This window comes from Diplotaxodon limnothrissa, linkage group LG19 (assembly GCF_057381915.1).
Source record: "Diplotaxodon limnothrissa isolate DT_005_m linkage group LG19, D_limnothrissa_male_GT1.1, whole genome shotgun sequence".
NCBI lineage: Eukaryota > Metazoa > Chordata > Actinopteri > Cichliformes > Cichlidae > Diplotaxodon > Diplotaxodon limnothrissa.
Window position 1 is genome coordinate 20266618 of NC_140614.1, and position 20147 is coordinate 20286764.

Below are 20147 nucleotides of genomic sequence, written 5' to 3' on the forward strand. Positions count from 1 at the left end.
CACAAAGGAATAAAATTATTACTTTTAACTGTGAATCATGTAAATCTACTCTAGCAGATTCCAAGGATACAAATGAAGTTGGAAATGGCTACAATAAGCCCCATGTAATTATTCGGATATCCATTGTGAATTAGGATGCAAACATGTACAATGCAAAAAAAAAAAAGGATTTTTGCTGTTTTATAAAATGATGAAAAGAGCAGTGATGGTGCAGTAATCCCGTTTATTATTCAAATGACTACAACAGCAATGTCTCCATTACCACGTTTTATTTTTTCAAACAACATATAGAGAACTTTACACAAAACAAGCCATTACCTGCTTTAAATATTTACATAAAACTTTGTAGAGACGGAGAAAAAATAAAACCATTCTTTGGGTCTGACCATGCAAAACAATAAATAATCTTTCTGACAGTGCTTCGCATGGTGGTTTCAAGACTGCCATTCAGCAATAACAATTAAAAAAAAAAATTGTTTTCAGATTTTAGTTGACTGCACATAAAACTGCCCTGGTCCACACAGTCATCAGACATGCTTCAACAGCCCAAAAACCTCAAGACTCAGAGTGGGTCAAGTGCAAGTCAGCATATTAGCAACAGTACATTATGCACTCTTTCGTTTCGGGTAATCTTCACTATTCCAGATTGAAGCAACACATAGACCAGAATAGATACAGAAATGAAAAGTGGGATGTGTGACAGTTTTTTGTGAAAAGCGTAGATTACTCAGAAGAACTAAAGCATCCTGGAAGGATGAAGCACTGTACACAGAAGACCTTAGATGTTTTGTTCAACAGGGTCTTAAAATGTTTTCAGCGCGCTCTTGTCCCCAAGACACAATGAGCAGGAGCTAGAAGCTGACTTCAAGACAGTAGAGTTCCCACTACTTTTATCCTTCAGCAAGGCGACAAACAGTGTGCAGACGTGATACCCCAATTCCTTCTGCAGGCTGGGTCCAGAATCTGCTCCTCCCTCTCCCTCTTCTCATTTGCTGTGGCTCAGGTAATGACTTGTGGCTCCCAGGACTGGCTGGCCATCTGGGGGCGACACTGTAAAATGACTGGAGGTCCCATCGGGGTTTGACTGTCCAGGCAGAGGCCACTGACCATGTGCTGCAGAGCTGTGCCCTTTGGCTTCCACTTCTGTAAAGACCAAAAAAATCATTTCATGCTGGTTTGTTAACAGATGTTCGTGCACATTGACTCATTCCTGTTAATCCATTGCTCATAAATGATGTGCATCAGCACAGGAGGTTCATGTTAGTAGTGAGAAATGAACTGAGTCAGGGGTGGATTGCAGTAATCACATGAATGACTGACTTTCTGCACCCTTGGTGGAAAAATCATTGTACAGCCAGCTGCAGAGCACGGCAGCCTGCCATCCCACGAGAGAAGAAACAATTTATTTCTGCTGATAAGATGTCCTGTGTAGGGGCCATTTTCAGTCATGTGCATATACTGTGTAAAGTTATTTATTTTTATACCTCAGGAGACTTAAAGGGGCTTCAGATGTGGATATAGATTTGTGACAAGGTAAACTTTTGTTTTTACTTTCCTTCCCCCACCTCCACCATTCTTTGCCCTCAGATCACAAGGTGTCTTGAATCAATCTACATAATGAATCTAATCTTTAATCATAGATAACAGAGACTCAATTTGTTATTGCATTTCTCAGAGCTAGACATTAATTCAGAACATCTATTCTCATAAATAACTTAAAATCAAGTAAAGAATCTGGCATTTCAACTACTTATTACTTTTACTTGAATACATGTCATAGAGAATGACTACATTTACTCAGGATTTTAAAAACAAAATATGCAATATCATACCAATAAACTACCCAGTAAATTTGCATAAATTTACAATTGATTCTTTTTGTACACGATTACCTGATCTTTTTTTTTAATTACAAGTATAATGCACAGTCATGTGACCCAAGTCTGAGCAGTTCAGCAATATTCTTTTTTCACTAAAACAGTTGCAAAGCTGGTCATTCATTTTGTTCATTTCTTTTTTACAGATGCACTATTCTTGGAGTCAGTTTGCACTGTGACGTTTCAAAACAATCCTAATTTTTCCAGTACTGGGCTTACAGCCCCTCACTTCATACACTGTCTTAAACAAGCCATTTTAGCTACATGGGAGGGGCTACTGGCTTACAAGTAGCGAGGATATACATCAACACTGACATAATACAAAGCCAGGTGTTGATTCCATAAATCGAATATTATTTTCTACCATCACAGTGTGTAAAGCAAATCTGACAAGAAATCTGAAAGGAAAGCCTGCCAGAAACACCTGTCCCTCAGGCAGGATGTCTACAAATCACCAGGCATAACTGGTTCCTTTATTGGGTCACTGAGTAAGTACTCAGAGCTGAACTGACTGCCAAGTACAGATATCAAGAGCCACATGGAGGCTTATTAAAATTTAGAGGTGAATGTGGGGTTAATCTTCAAATCCCAGAGAGAGCGCATCTGTGTATGCACGTGTTATTACACTGTAACTACTAGAAGAGTGTGCTCAGTCAGAACTTTTGTTTAAGGAGGAAATAATATGTCACTGCGCCAATGCATCAATAAACAGGAGACTGTGTAATATGCAGCTGACACTATTATTTTGTGATCTGTTGGCCAGAGAAACTCAGAGTATTTGATTACATTTATTCATTCTGGCCTTGGCTCTAAACAGCTTTTAGACGATCACTGGATCTGATATCGCCTATAAAGCCCTAAACATAATGAAATTCTTTCAGAATTGTTGAAAGATTTGAAAACTGAAAATATCAAAAAGACATTCATGGCAGAAAGGTACAATATTGCCATAAACGATTTCAGACGGTTGTTTAATGTTGATATTTATGTTTTTATAAAGGCTCCATTGTCACTTTATGCCTACAGTGTTAATTATCTTCTGTGCAGCAAAGTCAAAAACACAAGTATTATTTTTCTTTCTCGGGGATTAAAGCATCAGGACAAAGAGACCAAATGTTTCCCACAGCAATAACTGGTTTCTCGTTGATGGGCATCCTCCCAAAAATACTCTCAAAGGACTTCGATGGGCCAGCTGAGAGATGAGAGGAAAGCCTGGCAAGAATCCGGCACATGGTTTGAGTTAATAACTCCCTCTTTAGTGTCATAAATCACCGTGCAGCCAACTCCATTCCCCCTGGGATGCGAGCATTAAATAATCACAAAAAGGAGAACAAGGAAGGAACGGGGTGGGGTCTGAAGTTATGGGAGCATTTGTTCTACTGCATCTATAAAGTCAACTACTCTTATTTGGCAGGATCTGCATCAGTGCAAAACTCAGATTGTCTCAGCCTCCTGGCATCATCGGCAGGCGGGCTGCTGAGCATCTGCGCTGAAACCATCTCTTATGTCCAAATCTTTTATGTTCGACTTCAGGTCTGCGAGTGGCACATCAAGCATGAACAGCTTGATGCCAAAAGTGAAGTAACCTTCTGGAAAACCTAAGACATTAGGTTAACGGTGACTGGCAGCACAAGATTAAAGCATGTCCTGTTTCTTTTCTTAACCCTTAGTCAACACAAAGACAATTGCACAGTGTGTGCTAAATGTCTGGACACCACCAAGCTCAAGATAAATATGCTCACCTATGTTATCCTTTAAAGCTATTACTATAAAGCTTTTTATTGATGAACAGCTAAAGTGTCCCTCACTGACTGCTAGCACAGACTGTTTAATTTGCTATGACCGATCCACAGGCAATAGTAGGAAAAAACGCTTTAGTCCAGTTCTTTATGGCTCTGAAAGTACAATTTGATCAGCTAACAGTATTTCCTCTTACCTGTCTCGGCTCTTTTGTATTGCAGGGCTCCATCTTGACCTTCGACCCCGCTGTGAAAGCAGAAATTGCCAGGCAAAGGTCCTGCTGCCGGATCAGCGGCTCTATTAACTCCCATCTCTGCAAAACACAGAAAATGTATGACTGCTATCATCTGAAGGAAGAATGTGAAATAGACCGGTGGTTCTTAAACTGTGGGGGTGGGCCCCACCGATACAGAGTGGTGCCACTACAGGAATGTTGTGGTGACCATGTTAAAAATATGGAGTTAAATTTAAATGTAGTCTTTAATAATGCACTTTTACTAAACTGGTAAAAATGACACCTGTGCATCAGGCACTTTGCTTCAGTGGGTTATGGATTTCCACTAATACGAATAAGAAATCCAATTTTATGCCCAACTTGTTTATAAAGATGCAGTTCTGGGACAGATTTAATTTAATGGGACCATAAGTGCAAATTCTGCACACTCAAAAAACTCAAGCACACCTTTTAGTTTATTGAATATTTAAAGGAAGGATCTCTTGCATACTTCAAACAATATGTACCAGTGTTTTTTAAGAGCAAGTCAGGCCACATATGGATAATTTAGCAAGCATTACACACACACACACACACACACACACACACACACACACACACACACACACACACACACACACACACACACACACACACACACACACACACCTATATTAATATCTACAATTCACTGTTTACAAATTGGGCTGGTGAACAGCAGCATAGAATTTAAAAAGAGTTGCATTTTGCTGAGACAGCTTTAATAGAACTCAATTAGAACCAAAAATGAGAGTGTGCAGGACAGAGTCTGATGTATTTCTAACAATAACTGTGAGCCACAATAAATCGCCCTCTAGTGGCAAAGTCCTGACCTGCGACTGTGGCCTGTTGGCTCCGAGGCCCCTACACTCTGCCAGCCCGAGGCCGTCGGTCCCACGGGTCTCCAGACACAAACCGCCCTGTTTCAACACACTGGACACTGCTTCCTGCTCAGGGACCCTGTAGGGAGCCAAGAGAGAAGAGACAGGCGCAAAGCCAGTGAAAGGTCTTATTTCAACAATAAAGAACAGATGGATTAAACTGAGTAACTGAATTGCAACACTAAGTAATGTGCATCATTTCAACATGTTCTGAAAACGATATACAGTTACACTCTGAGAGACCAGACTTATTTGGAGCAGATACAGCTGAAGTGGCGAGGGAGTAGCTTGAGAAAAAAAGCTCGTGAGATACAAGCTGATAACCCACTCAGAGGTTCCCACCCAGATCGTTTATATTTAGATGACTGGCTCTGAACTTCGGGGTAATGGCACCTCGAGGGGTTTTGAGATTACTTCAGGGGGGAAAAAAACACGTTTTATCTTAAAGGAAACAGAGCTTGAATGTTATTTCTGCTTCACCAGAGCCTCTTCCAGAGATCAATCAGAAATAAACATAGGTGAAAACATGATGAGAACATTTCCATTTGTTGGATTCTAATGGTGTTTGGAAAAGTCTTTGTCTCTCTTGCATAACAGATAATTCAAACCAGATACTAAAAAGTGATCCACAACAACTTCTATGATGCACTGCATAAATAATGTATATCTCCACTGAAAAATGGATGTTCCCCGTGGAGAGTCTGACACTATGACTCAGTTTTCATATCCATCTGCTGATGGAAAAAGTTTTTTCTATGATAGTCTTTGACCTCACACATGAGGAAAAAGAATACTAGTTTTCACACTAGATATTTTCCAGTCATTGCCAATCGAATCTGAACTTTATAAGTGCAGAAAATGCAGAAAGTATCGTGCCAGTTAATCTTTTAATATCGACTCCTTTAAGTGTAAGTACAGTAATTAATGAAGCTTATGCATATGTTCAATAAGGGACATCTGCAATCACTCAGCTGTCTGCTTCCTAAGTGTTTGGCTCCTAGTCTATTCTTTACATCACTTCAATTTCTCCACACTGTCAAACTCAATACTAACATGATTATTCATTTTACATCATGGGCCAAGTACAACCTTCTTTGATGTTAAATAGACTGGACCAAAGAAACTCCCCTTTCTGTCAACCTAACTATACCTTAACTAATCATTGTGAAAAAAATAAATTTCTATTGTAGGTAGTAAAAAAAACAAGGATTCTTCTGTCATCAAATAGTTTATTTATTACTTCATTACTTTGGTGTAGTATAAATAACCACAGGGGAGGTTTTTATTATTAGGAAAAGTTGTAAAAGTACAAAGTTTATGACTTCCACTGGGTGGGATTGAAGTCTTGTGTTTGACACTCCTGCTCTAGTCCAATCATTTTCTTACCTGCTTCCTGTGAGCCAATCAGCTTCCATTCTATATACTTTAAATCTCTTTTGTCATTCTGTCTTTCAGGCTCTCGTTTGTGCAACCTGTCTTCTTCCCATCTCTGCCTCACCCGGGTCACTCAGAGCCCCGTCGAAGCCTCCATCTTCATGCTCACCACCACTAGAGTATACTAGACTCCGGGGCTCCTGTCCTAATTCCTGTCACTGATAGGATTCCATTCTGCCTTGATGGATCATCGGCATCTAATTACCAAACAGCTAAACTGAATTCTGTGTCTCAGTAAATTGTGTTCAGTTTTTCCAAATGATTCCTCCTTACTGAAATATTTTTCTGTATGTGATAAAAAAAAATGTTGCAAATTGCACTTTAATTTTTTGTGTTCCAATGCTGTTCCATTGAGGGAGAATTAAACGTTAACCTCGTTACCTCAGCTCGGGATAGACGTTCTCCATGTACCAGCGGAAAGGTTTGCAGCTCAGCTTCCGTCGCAGCGCCAGACGGTCTGTGATACTGCAAGACCAGATAACAAGAATATTTAGGGACAAAGAGAAATAATGTAAAGAAAACATAAAAAAGATAAGGAGGAGAGAATGAGAAAGAAAATGTGGATTTAACCTTGTGAACCTGCCATCAACAGCTTATGGAGTATGAATTACAGACTCAGCTAACACAGGTTTTCTTTAAAATGTTAAACCAGTGTGTGTGGGTGTTTTATTTACTGAGTTTTGTTTTTTTGCTTCTTACTTCTTATATTTTTGCATTTTTACTGGTGTTGGGCCTTTTATACAAAAGGAACAGAACTTGTAGGTCCAACAGATCTGACACTGACAACAGTGTTGAAACTTCATTGTTCTGGTTTCATCTATCAAATGTAAGGGTTTGTTGTCTTAACTGGGCCACCTTGGATTGAGTAACATCATCACAGGCATTTTAAAATTATTTTAACAGAACATACAAATCCCCTGAATAATCTGTAATTAAAATAAATAAATGTTAGTTGAAGTCTCAGTGCATGCAAATTTAAAAATTGGTGTGCAAAGCGTTTTTTTAATACTTGCGTATAAAACTTGGTACCTTATAAACACCTTGGAAACTCAGGAGACACAGAATCATTGTATTAAATATAAGCAAATATGAGCAAGGAGGATGACATTATAGCAGACAAACCTGCCGAAGGCTTTTCCCTGAGCCGACGGCCTCGCAGAGTAGTAGTACTGTTTATACTCATCCATCCACACTTCAGCGGCCCGACGGGTGTTCCTGCGTGGACAGAGACACAACACCTGCTCAGACACAGTAATGACAGCGCTGCCAGCATTCCTGCAGCCAGCTTTAATGACAGCGCTATGCTTCTGGAGTCTTCATACGTCAGCTATTTACTGCAGCTCCTCTACAAATATTATTATTAAGAACAATGATGTAAAATAAGGAGCTCTGCGGATGCTTTCATAGTTCTCTTACACACTCATCTCTCACTCACGCTTGGGTCAAGATGTGTGAAAAGTGTGAGTTTGCCTGGCGAAGCATTTAACTTCACACTGAGTGGAGCTGAATCATGTGACATTTGAGATTTTAGGGCGAACAACAAGCGAAAGGTCATTCTGTTGTTTCCGTGTTAATAACTGTCATCAGTTAGACCAGCCTACTCACTTAATGTAGGTAAGAGCGTTGCCCTCTGGGAAATCGTACGGGTGCCGTTTCCTGAACACGTGACCCACGCGGCTGCAGGGAAGAATCTCCAGACTTCCTCCGCACAGCCACACCCGGAAAGAAAGCTCTGCAAAAGGAAAGATGCAGTGGTTGAGTCCAAAAATGCAGGCGTACCACTGAAGACGTGCCTGTCATTTTGTCAGTCTCTCCTAGAATTAATGCCCTGATGTGTGTCATTCCAATATCAGTGCAGTACGCCTGCTACTGTTTCCTGTAGCAGATGGCTGTTAGCTGTAAATCATCAGAATGAAAGCAGTCATAGTGGATCATTCAAATTCCAGGGACATATTTAGCATTTTGGAGATGATTCAAAAGAGCCAGGCATGCAGACTTAACACATGAAATCGTTTTATGGGAAACGGCTTCGTATTTTACAAAATAAATTGCACTAAATTGACACAAACATTATCTTCTTTAATATGTGATTAAATTATTTTTGTTAGAAAACCTTGTAAACATAGGACTTAGTATTTATTTTAGACTGAATGAGAAAATTATTCATAAACATTATGGCTTTTATTTTGGTAAGTACATGTGCTAACTCTGATCCTCCTACTTTCCTGCTCCTGGCCAACATTAGGTAATTGTAAATGTCATCAATTAACATAAACTTGTTAGGAATCCTTCATCTTGAATAAAGTTGGGAATATTTACATTGTTGGAGTCTGGTAAGTCTTTGCCAGCAGAGTAAGGCTTAGTTTTATTTAAAGACATTTGGTGTGGGATGCGTGTGGAGGATGATATGATAATAAAAGTCATCTGATTCAAGTAGGGTTAGAAATCATCGATGATCTCACCAAAGTTCTCCCCTCCCCAGATGTCCATGTGGGTGTCATACTGGCCGAGGTGGTTGAACCAACTCCTGTCCATGACGAAGATCCCACCAGCGATGACGGGAGTCCTGCAGAGTGGAGGAAGGGAAGGAGTTACAAATCTTCACTTGCACGCTTATTCATGCAGACCTCATCAGAATCACCAGAAGGGAATATTTTCCAGAAAGAAACAACAAATCAAAGGAGCTTAAAGTTGTATTTTGCTCAGCAGATGTTATGCATTAACTACTTTGCTGCGATTTGGACGTGTTTTAGGGGGAAAACACACCACAAAAGGACTGCAAATACCAACATAGAAAGGACCTGACTATGACGATTTATCTTGAACTTTTTGAGAGTAAGCTATGGCTCTCTATTTTAACTTTAGTCTAATCCAAGAACCAAAACTGACATATTAATCCATGATGTGTCATTCACATACAATATACAGTCTCTGGCCATTTTATTAGTCACATCTTGCTGGTACTGGGGTTGGATTCTATTTATCCCTCAGAGCTGCCTTAATTTTCTTATGGCACAGATACAATAAGGTGCTGGAAACATTCCTCAGAGATTCTGGTCGATGTTGAAATGACAGCATTGCACAGTTGCGGCACATTTGCCATCATGTGACTCTCCTTTTCCACCACAGGCGGCTATTTGAGTACAGTGTCATCTTCAAGAAACCAGTCTGAGATGATTTGAGCTTTGTGACTTTGGGTTCATCTATCATGCTTAAAGTCACTGAAATCACTTTTCCTCCCCATTCTGATGCTTGGTTTGAACTTCAGGGGGTCATCTTGACCATCTAAGTCTCTAAACGCATGGAGTTGCTTTCATATTGGTGGATTGGTGGCATTAATGAGTAGTTGAACACATATGTCTATGATATCTAATGAAGTGGTCTGTGAGGGTACAATGCACGTATAATGCATAAGAGAATGTTCCAGGTATGAGTCAAAGCATATTATCACACTAAATATCATTGTAGACATACCTTATTGCCTGAGTGGGGTCACTTCTTGCCATCTTTTGCTCAATGGGAATCTGCTCCCACTTGAAGTGGAGACTCCAGTCAAATCCTGACAAAAAGAAAAGCATGGGGGAAGCAAAAGTTCAGCTCTCATCTTCAAATTTATATTCCTGTTGTCTAGACATGAGTCCAAAGCAGACAAGATGACAGATATTCTGGCTGGACTCAGTTGCATGATTTCACCTAATATACTGGCCTGAATTTAATATCAATCGTAGCCTTACATCTGTGGAAAAACTCTCTTCTATAAATCACTGCTTTTCAATAAAACAATGAAATATTTAAACCTCAGTCATTGTTCAGTCATAGGCATTGAATTCTGTCAGGAATCATGATGTCATGTCACAAAGGTTTGTTAAACCTGCAGATCTCTGTGTGATCAACTACCACTGTGTATGATCTGTTTATTACGCCCTGACCTCCTCTCAGGTCAGCAGAGGCAGCCAAGTAGGCAAAGTTATCCAGGCTGATGACGTCGATGATGGGGCTGACCACTCTTGTATGATCCTGCATGGGAGGAGAACACAATGACATGTTATTTTAAATTAATTCTATTATTAAATTTTTAAATACTATTTGTTTAATTTATTTCAACAAATAGGGATGGATTTAAGTTTTAAAAAATACTTGAAAAAACACTGACTTTCAGTTGAAGAATAAAACATATTTAAACCTTTGCTTTTCTAACTTCAGGTTTTTCTTTATAATTTCCAGCCTCTGATCACATAAAAATAAGAATAATGCTAAGAAACAAATTAAATAGAGCAAGAACATTTCATAAAATTGTATCCTTATTAGTAGAAAGAAGCTATTTGTTTTAATCGAATAATTTTTCTGTAAGAACTGTGTACGGTACTCTAAACTTGCATGTAAGCTCTGATTATTCTTTTGATGTGAATAATAACAAGCACGTACTGATTACTTTTGAAGAACATAAGCTGAGTATCCCTAACCTTCCCATTAAGCCCTCAAATCTGACCGTCAGCTGCAGATCCAACACAAACTCTAAAAGACAGAACTGCTGATTGGTTTGTGCGTACTCGAGCGTGTATGTGCTGCCTGCATCTGTCTGTGAATGGGTGCCAGTGTCCATGTAGACAAACAGCTTATAGCTCGGGACAATCCAATTAGAACCGTCCATCTCTTTATCAGAGATTGAACCCGCTGTGAACTCTGTGCTTGTTGCGCCGAAGAGTGCGGGGGAAGAACGAGTGTGAAAAGCCACTCTGCCAGAGAGCAATTTAAAAAGTGATGCTCTCAACAGTTTTAAGCAATGGACATTTATTGGGCTTTCAATGAGTCTCTGTGATTTGGTAATGCATAAAGTGGCTGCACTTCCAAAATCAATGTCACCTTTTTTCTGTGTTTGAATTTACGACACAGTACTCTGCCGGTAAAATAGTATTTGTTAACTGAAACAGGTGTGTGTGTTATTCTGTTAAAATGTGCTATCAACATATTAACATCATGTCAGCTGGTGCTACACAGCTATCCGCCATAATTAGTGTGATAACCAGCTAGCCCTGTCCTGTCTCCTAATACCATTTTGTATTTTACAGAACCAAAATGAGACACAATAATACAAAAATGTGTTGTCAGTCCAAACATTTCTTTCATAGTCTATGATTCTGATCTCTGTCAATCATATTGAGGAACGGACAGGCGACGAATTCACAATACGCTCTTGCCATTTGATATGTCAGGATCTCTGTTTCTTCACTTTATCACCCAGGAATGCTATCAGTCTATGGCTACGTTCACACTGCAGGTCTTAATGCTCAGTTCCAATTTTTTGATCAAATCTGATTTTTTGATCAAATCCGATTTTTTTGTCGGCTTGTTCACATCAGATATGTATCGGACTCAGTACCACATACGAAAATGATCCAGATCGGATTTGAAAATATCAGATTTGTGCCGTTTACACTGACATACCATGATCGGCTATGGGTCGCATAGGGTCAGAAAAGTTGGATTTGATGCGCTTTCGCCTGCAGTGTGAACGTAGCCTTTGAGTAATGAAACTCAGACAATTCATGCTGCGGTAAAACATGTTTTAACCCCCCATATATATTAGACTTTTCCTTCAGAGCATTACAATTATTCTTTATGATTTAATAATTTAGTTAAAGAAACTGTGCCAGTGAAGATGAAAACAAGCAAGGTAAAGTGACCACATAAGATTAGCCAGACAATTATTTGAATCATGTTCCCTTTACATTTGTCAGTGAGAAGCTCATTGCTGCACATTAGCGACATTTGAATTACGCTGTTACGCCTGCTGGTTTTAATTAACAAAGGAAAAGCATAATTAAGTTAAAACAGAGAAGATTATTATTCATCATTATTTCTGCCCCCCAGAGGCTTTAATAAAACCAGGGTTTGGTCTCTGGGACACGAACAAATGCAAGGCGGAGTGCAGTTGAACTCTGGGGCTGGTAAATTATCACTGAGGCCGGCACTCTCATGAACTAAAAGATTGTAATGCAAGCTGGATGAGTCACAGCTGTCCAAAGCCAAAGAAACACAAACAAGTTTTGCGCACACCCACAATGTGTCGAGTCTTGTGATTATAAACTGTGAGGTTTGCACTGAAGAAACATGATATGTGGCTTGACTATATAGCTTGTAGCTTCATTTGTCCTGCATGCAGGTTCTGAATGGGTGCTCTTTTTCTGCTGTACTTTCTAAACTAACAGAAGACTTTTGTCCTTCAGTAAAATAAAGCCCTATTTTATTTCTTGCAGATAAACACTTAGTCTTCTTTTCAAGGAAGGCCAAGGGGACAGGGATGCATCTATGGATATCAGTCTTTTTGTGAGATATACTACTTTTCTTGCCAAGAATTAAATTTGAAGACTGTTAGAGTACTCATGTCTATGCGTTTAATATCAGAGTAGAGTCAGGAGATTCTAACCTCAGCTTAGCATGAAGGTTAAAGAAAAAAAGCTGGAAAAACTATTCAAATCCCAAAGAGAACATCTTAAGCACATCTTTGAGGAGAAAAAGGGTCAAACATGTAATCTACATGGATTTTATCCCTAGCTAGATGTTTTTTAGTCTTCATGTTTTAGCTTTTCCACTGAACTCTTGGCAAGAAATTAGTCAGTCCTTTATCGGGGAAATGAGCACATATGGTGGACATCAGAATTGTCCTCCCTGTGTCTCTCTGTGCCCTAATTTAATCTGATTAATAAACAGTAGCCCAGAGTTTTTCAAACTTGAGGAACTCCTCGATTGTGGTCATAACGAACAATGGTAGGTTGTTGAAACTCACGCATTACAGTATATAGTGGAAGAACTCTCCTAAAGGCTGAAATTTTGCTTTTTGATTTTGCATAGGATCCAGATGTGTGAAGTTTGCTGTTTTTTTTTGTTTTGTTTTGTTTTGTTTTTTATATCCAGCTGTGTGGAATGGAGATTTTAGATGCACCCGGATGAAGTAGATGGAACTCAAACACAAAGTGGGCATTTAATGCAGCGGCTTAGTGTCCAGAGTTCAAAATCCAAAAATCCACAAGGAGCAAAGCCAGGGGATCCAAATATCAGAAATGACCAGGAAAACAAAGTCAGGAAAAAAAGGGAATACACGGTTAAGAAACACACAGCTACATGGATGACATGACAAAAGTAGACTGAGACAACATATACACAGCTGATAATGAGGGAAGTGCAAATAGGTGGGGACTATACACATTTAATCAAGACAATGAACAGGGGAAGTAAACTAGACAAGATACAGAAGACCAAAGAGCTACCAGAGTAAAACAGGAAATAAGATGAAAAATGAACAGAGAACTAAGATTAACTTGGGGAGCGGTGAAAGACAGTCTTCAGCATAAAAGAAAGATCATACGTGTGTTCTCATTAGGATAGGGATTTGTGTTGATGTGTGCCAGTGTAGCCTATGCCTCCAACATGCAAACATTTGACCAACAACATGCAATTAATTTGCATGAATGTAATGTCTTTGATATGCTGCTTAGAGATGGTGGTGACTCTCAAAGCAGAGACAGTGAGACCCCATTGAGCATTGATAAGAAAACTGAAAAGGAATTGAATTGATGGGAATTTCAATAGTGGAATCGGAATGATTAAATTCTTATCAATTCCCATCCCTAGTAGCTAGTAAAAAGAACCTAATCCAAAGAGAATCCAAAATGCAAAACTCAAATGACATAACATATACAGAGGACACAGGAGAGAAGTAATAAATATAACACAAGGATCTTTGTTATGTCCTTTGGAAGTAGGAAAGCACACCACTGAAACAAATGTTATTGTCAACCTCACAGGTATACTGTAATTAGGTGAATAAGAAAATTCACTGGGTACCAGTTGAGCTTGCTGGTTGGGCAGGAGCCCATATGCTATACAGCTGAAATACAGGAGCCTGGGTTCAGGTTTGGAACCCTTTGCTGAGTGTCGCCCTGTGCTCTTTCCCGTCTTTCCTGTCTTCTCTGTGTTGTCACATAAAGGCAAAAATACCCCAAAAAGAAAATTCGAGATGCCAGATATCTTGTATAGTAAAACAACAAGCCACAAGTTGAGAAAAGTATTGATATTTCTTCTTTTCTCAACTCTTTTCTTGTACTGTAGCCTGGAGAAGCAAGCATGCTGCTAAAATGCCAAGCAGGAAGAAAATTAAGAAACAGTGCATTGCTGACGGGGAAGAAACTGCAGGAGCTACATCACAGTGTCACACATTAGTGCGAGTCATGAACATGAGAAAGGTGATTACTAAGAGAAATGTGAAATGAAACAGCTCCTGCTGACTAGAGTCATTGGGACAGCCTGAGATTGGTGCGGGGGGGCATCAGCAGTTGTTCTCAACCATAACCAGTCACAGTCACAGGATGCTAATAATGTCAGGGCAGGGAGGAGACAGTCACAGCAGGTGATGAATTTCTTTCCGCAACTATATCAATACACTCACTTTATAGGAATTAAACATTCATCTCTGCACACGATTTTGTGCCGCTCTGTATTTCCATTCTCTGTGTACCTCACTTGTGTGACTTTGTGAGAAAAAGAAAGCAGACTGGAACAGAAACAGTGAGTGCTTACTGCTGAAATGTCCAAGAAAGCTCACATGGAAATACCACCAGTATTTTAAATAAATAAATAAATCCACCACATAATGAAGACTGGCTGGCATCGCATCATATTTTGAAGTGTAAAACACTTGCGGCCGGATGTGACAGTACTATAGTGCTCCTGATGGACGGCCTAATTATTTTTTTAAGAGGCAGTGAATCAGGAAAATCTGTCATTAACAAAGAGTGTTATTGATTTAAAGACAATGCTGTAAGAATAAATGCAATAACAGTCCACGGCACCACAGCTGCTACACAAAGCAGCCAACTCAACCAAACCACTCCCTCATTATCCCATTCAGAGTTTCCTCTATAGCGGAGACTCAGTTGTGAGAAGCTAATTAGGATTTTGGTCACTCAGTAATCATCATCATCTTGTCTCATTAAAGTCAGCTCCCAAGTGTCACTGACCAATGTGTTAAGCAAATAAGAAAAAATGAACCCAAATCAGGCAGAGACAACTATATATAGCACAATTTCAGTGAACTATATGAAGTGATTTCATGCAAAGGACAGAGTGGAAAACAGCCTGAGGAGGAAAAAGCCCACCAAACTTTTTCCAGCTGCGGCAGAGCAGCGTGTGACATCTGCTATAGTCTGACTTGAATCTTAGCTGAACAAATTGAGTGTTTATTTAACAACACGCAGTGCCAACATATTACATCACAGTCAATAAAATCTACCACGGAGAAGAAAATAAATGTTCCGCCTCCAAGCATATGCATGAGGTTGTGCGTGTGGATATGTGCAGCATGCATTTAAGTGTCTGACTAAGTGTGTGTGTGAGCATGTGCGATTGTACCTCCTTGACTCTCTGTATCATAGGCTGCAGCCAGTCAGTGTTGACCTCACAGTGGCTGTCCAGAAAGGTCAAGATCGAAGCAGAGGCCGTGTTGGCTCCTCGCACGCGTGATCGGATCAGACCTGAAGGAAACACATGACACTGAAGTCTCAAACTGCTCAGATGGACACAGTTTTATTAAACTGATGCTGTTTAATGCAAGTGTTGTTTTCAAGACTCTGATCCTTAAAAGAAATCTCTGGAAATCACATTTTCTGGTGACATCTTGGGTCACTTTTAAAAATGCTTTATATTGATCTAAGATGTCATAGTCATTTTTTTTGTCGACAATAACTATTCTTCAGTCTGTGGACAGCTATTAATCACTCTAGTAGCCGTTCTGAATGAGCTTTAGGAGAATTGATATCTGCAAAAGTCTGTATCTCTGAAACCGAGATGGTTATAATTACAAACTCCTTTGTTTCCTCCTCATGTCATCATGTTCTGGATGTTCCTCACTCACACGGTCATGACATTTACATCTAAAATAACTGTATCAAACTGATTTTAAAAATGGCTGAAAGTATTTTAATCTTTCTCATCCATTGCACATTACAAATAAGCAACACTGTTATTTGAAAAGACTTAAAAGACCATTTTGAGGAAATACAGTATGTTTAAAGACTTTTCTTAAGGAGAGACGACATTTTACCAAATAAAAGAGACCCTAGAATGAACATGGATGAAAAAATAGTGGTTTTGTGTAACATTCTTCTGGTTGGAACCTCTTATTCGTGAATAGACAGAAGGGATATAAATGTGATGGAAAACCTGATGTATTCCTTGAGATATAAAGTGAACTGCCCTCTTAAATGGACAAAATGAATCACCATCACTAAGATGGTGAGTCATTTCAAGGATGAGGTTGCCTAAATTGAACAACACAGACACAAAGTCACCCTACTTAGGTCTCGTGATTTTTTCCCCTTCTTCCTTTATTTTATATAATATCTCACACAAAATTGGAGAAATCTCTGTGTGCAAGAACTAGCTAAAAAGTCAATATTTGATGGCCATGATCTCCAGGCCCTCAGGCAGCACTGCGTTAAAACAAAAGTTGTGGTTTTGTCATAGAAATCACTGCTTAGGCTCAGGAACACTTCCAGAAATCAGCATCTGTGAACACAGTTTGTTGTTTCATCCACAAATGCAGGTATAGCTCTATGATACAAAGAAGAAGCCATAAATGAACATGATCCAGAAATGCTGCTGTCTTCTTTGGGCCAAAGCGAATTTAAAATGGACTGAGTGGAAAACTGTTCTGCAGTGCCAAACCACTTTATTTATTACAACAGCATGGCTTCATAGCAGAACTGTCTGGGCGCTGACCTGGCCTGCCTGCAGTTTTTCTAGATTGTTGCATTGTAATTGACAGTTGACAGAAAAAGCATTGGCTTCTTCTTCTTTATTAAATTGGTGCTATATGATAAAATATGATGATGATAATCACCTTCATCCATGTTTCTGGAATACATACTGTACGTTTGACTTAAGCTGGACAAGCAAGTAGAGAATAAACAGCCTCTAGAATTGACATTAGTTATTTGGATTTATCTAAAGTAGATCCCAGAACTTGTCTCACTCCCGTCAGCGACGCCGAGGGTAAAACCTACTTTAAAAGAGTTCACATTTAAGGCAGACTCGCTGGAAGCACGGGGGCACTGAAAACAGTTTTCTTTTTCACCAAGTACGCCTCCAGTTACGGTAATATCTGGATATGTGGAAAAGGTTAATTGTCTTTGATATTTATGCAGCATCCATAAACAGATCGAGCTCGTTATCTTAAGAGTTTTGTCAAAGATTGTTAAAATAACACAAATTTATTAAATGCTTTTTGTTTTTAATAGAACAAGAGTTCCAGAACTTAATTCTGAGCTGATCATGAATAACCTGAGTGTTTCAAGAGGAGGTTGTTTTTCTGAATAATTCAAAGGATGATTTTCAGAATTATCACCTTTCTTTTGTAACAGAGAAGAAGAAAAGAAGAAAAACATTCACCGTCCTTATTGCTAATACAAGGATCAACTGCCTTAGTTCTTAATTAATTCTGCTGGAAACATTTCTCAGAGATATTTTGATCCTTGTTGATATGATAGCATTACACCGTTGCCGTTTGCACATACACGATGGGAATCTCCATTTCCATCACATCCTTTATATAATCTATTGAGATCTGGTGACTGTGGAGGTCATTTTTAAACTCATTTTCATTATCAAGAAACCAAGAAAGGATCTGAGCTTTGTCACATGGTGCACTTTCTTGTTGGTAGCAGGTATCAGAAGATACACTGTGATCATAAAGGTTAAGGTGGATGTGGTCAGCCATAATACTCAGGTAGGCTGTGGCATTTAAACAATAATGAGCTGAGAGTGTGCCAAGAAAATATCCCTCACTCCATCACACCTTCACTGCCAGCTTGAACCACTGATACAAGGCAGGATAGACCCATGCTTTTACGTTGATGAGTCAAATTATGACCCTATCATCCGACTGTTGCACCTGAAATTGAGACTCTTCAGACCAAGCGACATTTTTCCAGTCTTCTGTTGTCCAATTTTGGCAATCTTGTGCACATTATAGCCTCAATTTCCTGCACCAGTGTGCTCTTCTGCATAGCTTGGTTGTTACTTCCCAAAGGCTTGAAGCTTTTTTGTCACCCAGAGAACTACTGCTCACTGGTTGTTTTCTCTTTTCCTGATCATTCTCTGCATGTGGGAAAGTTCAAATAGATCAAAAGTTTCTGAAATACTCAAAAAAATCAAGTTTCTTCCTCATTCTGATGCATGACGTTTAACCGAAGCTTCTTTTGACAGAAGCTTCATGAGAATAAGCAGTGCTCAGTTTAAGGCACATCATTTACACAAACACAACCTTTGTTTTACCAATGAATGAGCTTGAATCACACCAGTTCACATTTCATCCTTCCCCAGTATAACCTAAGTGACATTTGAGAGTAGGATTGTGCGCCTGGTCAGTTAAGGCACTTCACCTCTTAGGGAGAAACAGTAATTTATCTGGTGCTGTGTTTCGGGCCACCTACCAAATGTCAGGCCAATAGATTACTCATCTGTGTGCTTTTAGTTTACACCAACACACGATGAAAAAACTGCATATTAAGCTGCTAAATGTAATGTATGTAATCTATCTAGCAATGTGAAAAATTCCTTAATTTACAGAACATGCTACATATTAGATACACACTGGCTATTCCACAGTTCTCACCCATGATAGCAAAGACTTCCTGCTCGTGCTTGTTTGGTGTAATTGTGGGTACATTTAATGCTTCAGTGCCTGATGACCTTTGGCAGCAGTTTGACGCATTAAAGCAGAGAAAGTCAATGATGCCTGAAGGTGTGAAGCCATTAAGAGCTGAAAATCAATCCAGTCACAAAGACAGGGACTATTTGCTTTTACCGTTTTCAGTAAACTCTCAGAGAGCTGTATTTTGCTGGGTCATCCTGTTTAAAAAAACTTCTTGCGTATTTCTACACGAGAAAGCCTATGAAAAAGATAGATTAAGATTAAGCTTATTATAATTTGTGGACGTGGGTTTTAAGGGTGGCAGTAAAGAAAGCTAAACTTGGGCTTGTGGACTGTTGCTGCCGGACATTAACAGCATGTGGCCCAAAAAATGTGTTCTCCTGTGAGTGCAAGAACCTGAGAAAAATGGATTATCAAACAGTAACACTACTTATTTTAGCTTTAAGTTCAGCCGAACTTCCCTGATTTGGAGCACGAATCTCATTTTGGTTCAAATTAATCTCAAATAGACCAGCACACCAGTCAGTAATGGCACATAAAACAGTATCTTCAAATTAAGTGTGAAGAAATTTGCAAAAATGGGATTTCTTAAGAGAAAAAACCACTTGCATTTCCCACATTCAGTCTACTGTCATCAAAAACCAATGCTAAAATGAAATGAGTTGGTACAGTCGTTGGTTATACCAGCTTACGTGGTGGGTCACTGGAAAGGCTGTTAGTAAGAAGCTAGAAAACCTGACAATGATTCAGACCTGAGGCCTGGATAAAATGAGCCCACATCTATTTCTAACAGCGTGCAATGCAAATGTTTCCTGGTTAGAAACACAGTAAAAAAAAAACTGTACCCTGCATTTCCACAATTTCCACGCAGTGGGCTAGACTGATCCCTTTGACAGACTAATCATTGTGTTTGACATCCTAGAGTTAGAGAATAAAAATCATTCAGGTGCCTGTGAAGGAGCGATCGAACAATAAAGTGAGTGGTTCTAATAAGTACTGCCACAGAATTTAGTCAAATGAAAGGTGTGAGAGGGCAGAAAAAAAGAGATCAAACTGTAAGGCATGCAGATAAATCCAGAAACATGGATTTACACTTACATGTGACACAATTAATAATATTAATGATATATAAGTCTATGCTTCTACAAAAATTACAATAACTGTCTATTTGCCTTAGACTCGCATATGTTGATTTTATGTTGATTTTTGAGTTTTGAGCTTTTAGTCAATATATTGTAGTTATGATTTCTTTT

The 20147-nt window shown here is 39.2% G+C and overlaps 1 protein-coding gene across 1 annotated transcript in view; it reads right to left on the bottom strand.

Annotated features, from left to right (window-relative positions):
• Window positions 1-214: 214 nt before the first annotated feature.
• The window catches only part of galnt16 (UDP-N-acetyl-alpha-D-galactosamine:polypeptide N-acetylgalactosaminyltransferase 16), a 34580-nt gene continuing 14647 nt past the window's right edge, over window positions 215-20147 (bottom strand). Inside the window, exons 6-15 of the mRNA XM_085379159.1 lie at window positions 15594-15715; window positions 10115-10202; window positions 9660-9744; window positions 8648-8751; window positions 7791-7917; window positions 7308-7400; window positions 6567-6650; window positions 4704-4830; window positions 3814-3930; window positions 215-1143 (exon numbers count right to left, since the gene is read on the bottom strand). Of these exons, the coding sequence (XP_085235285.1) occupies window positions 1000-1143; window positions 3814-3930; window positions 4704-4830; window positions 6567-6650; window positions 7308-7400; window positions 7791-7917; window positions 8648-8751; window positions 9660-9744; window positions 10115-10202; window positions 15594-15715 (1091 nt within the window). The 3' untranslated portion in view covers window positions 215-999. The remainder of the gene's footprint in view (window positions 1144-3813; window positions 3931-4703; window positions 4831-6566; window positions 6651-7307; window positions 7401-7790; window positions 7918-8647; window positions 8752-9659; window positions 9745-10114; window positions 10203-15593; window positions 15716-20147) is intronic.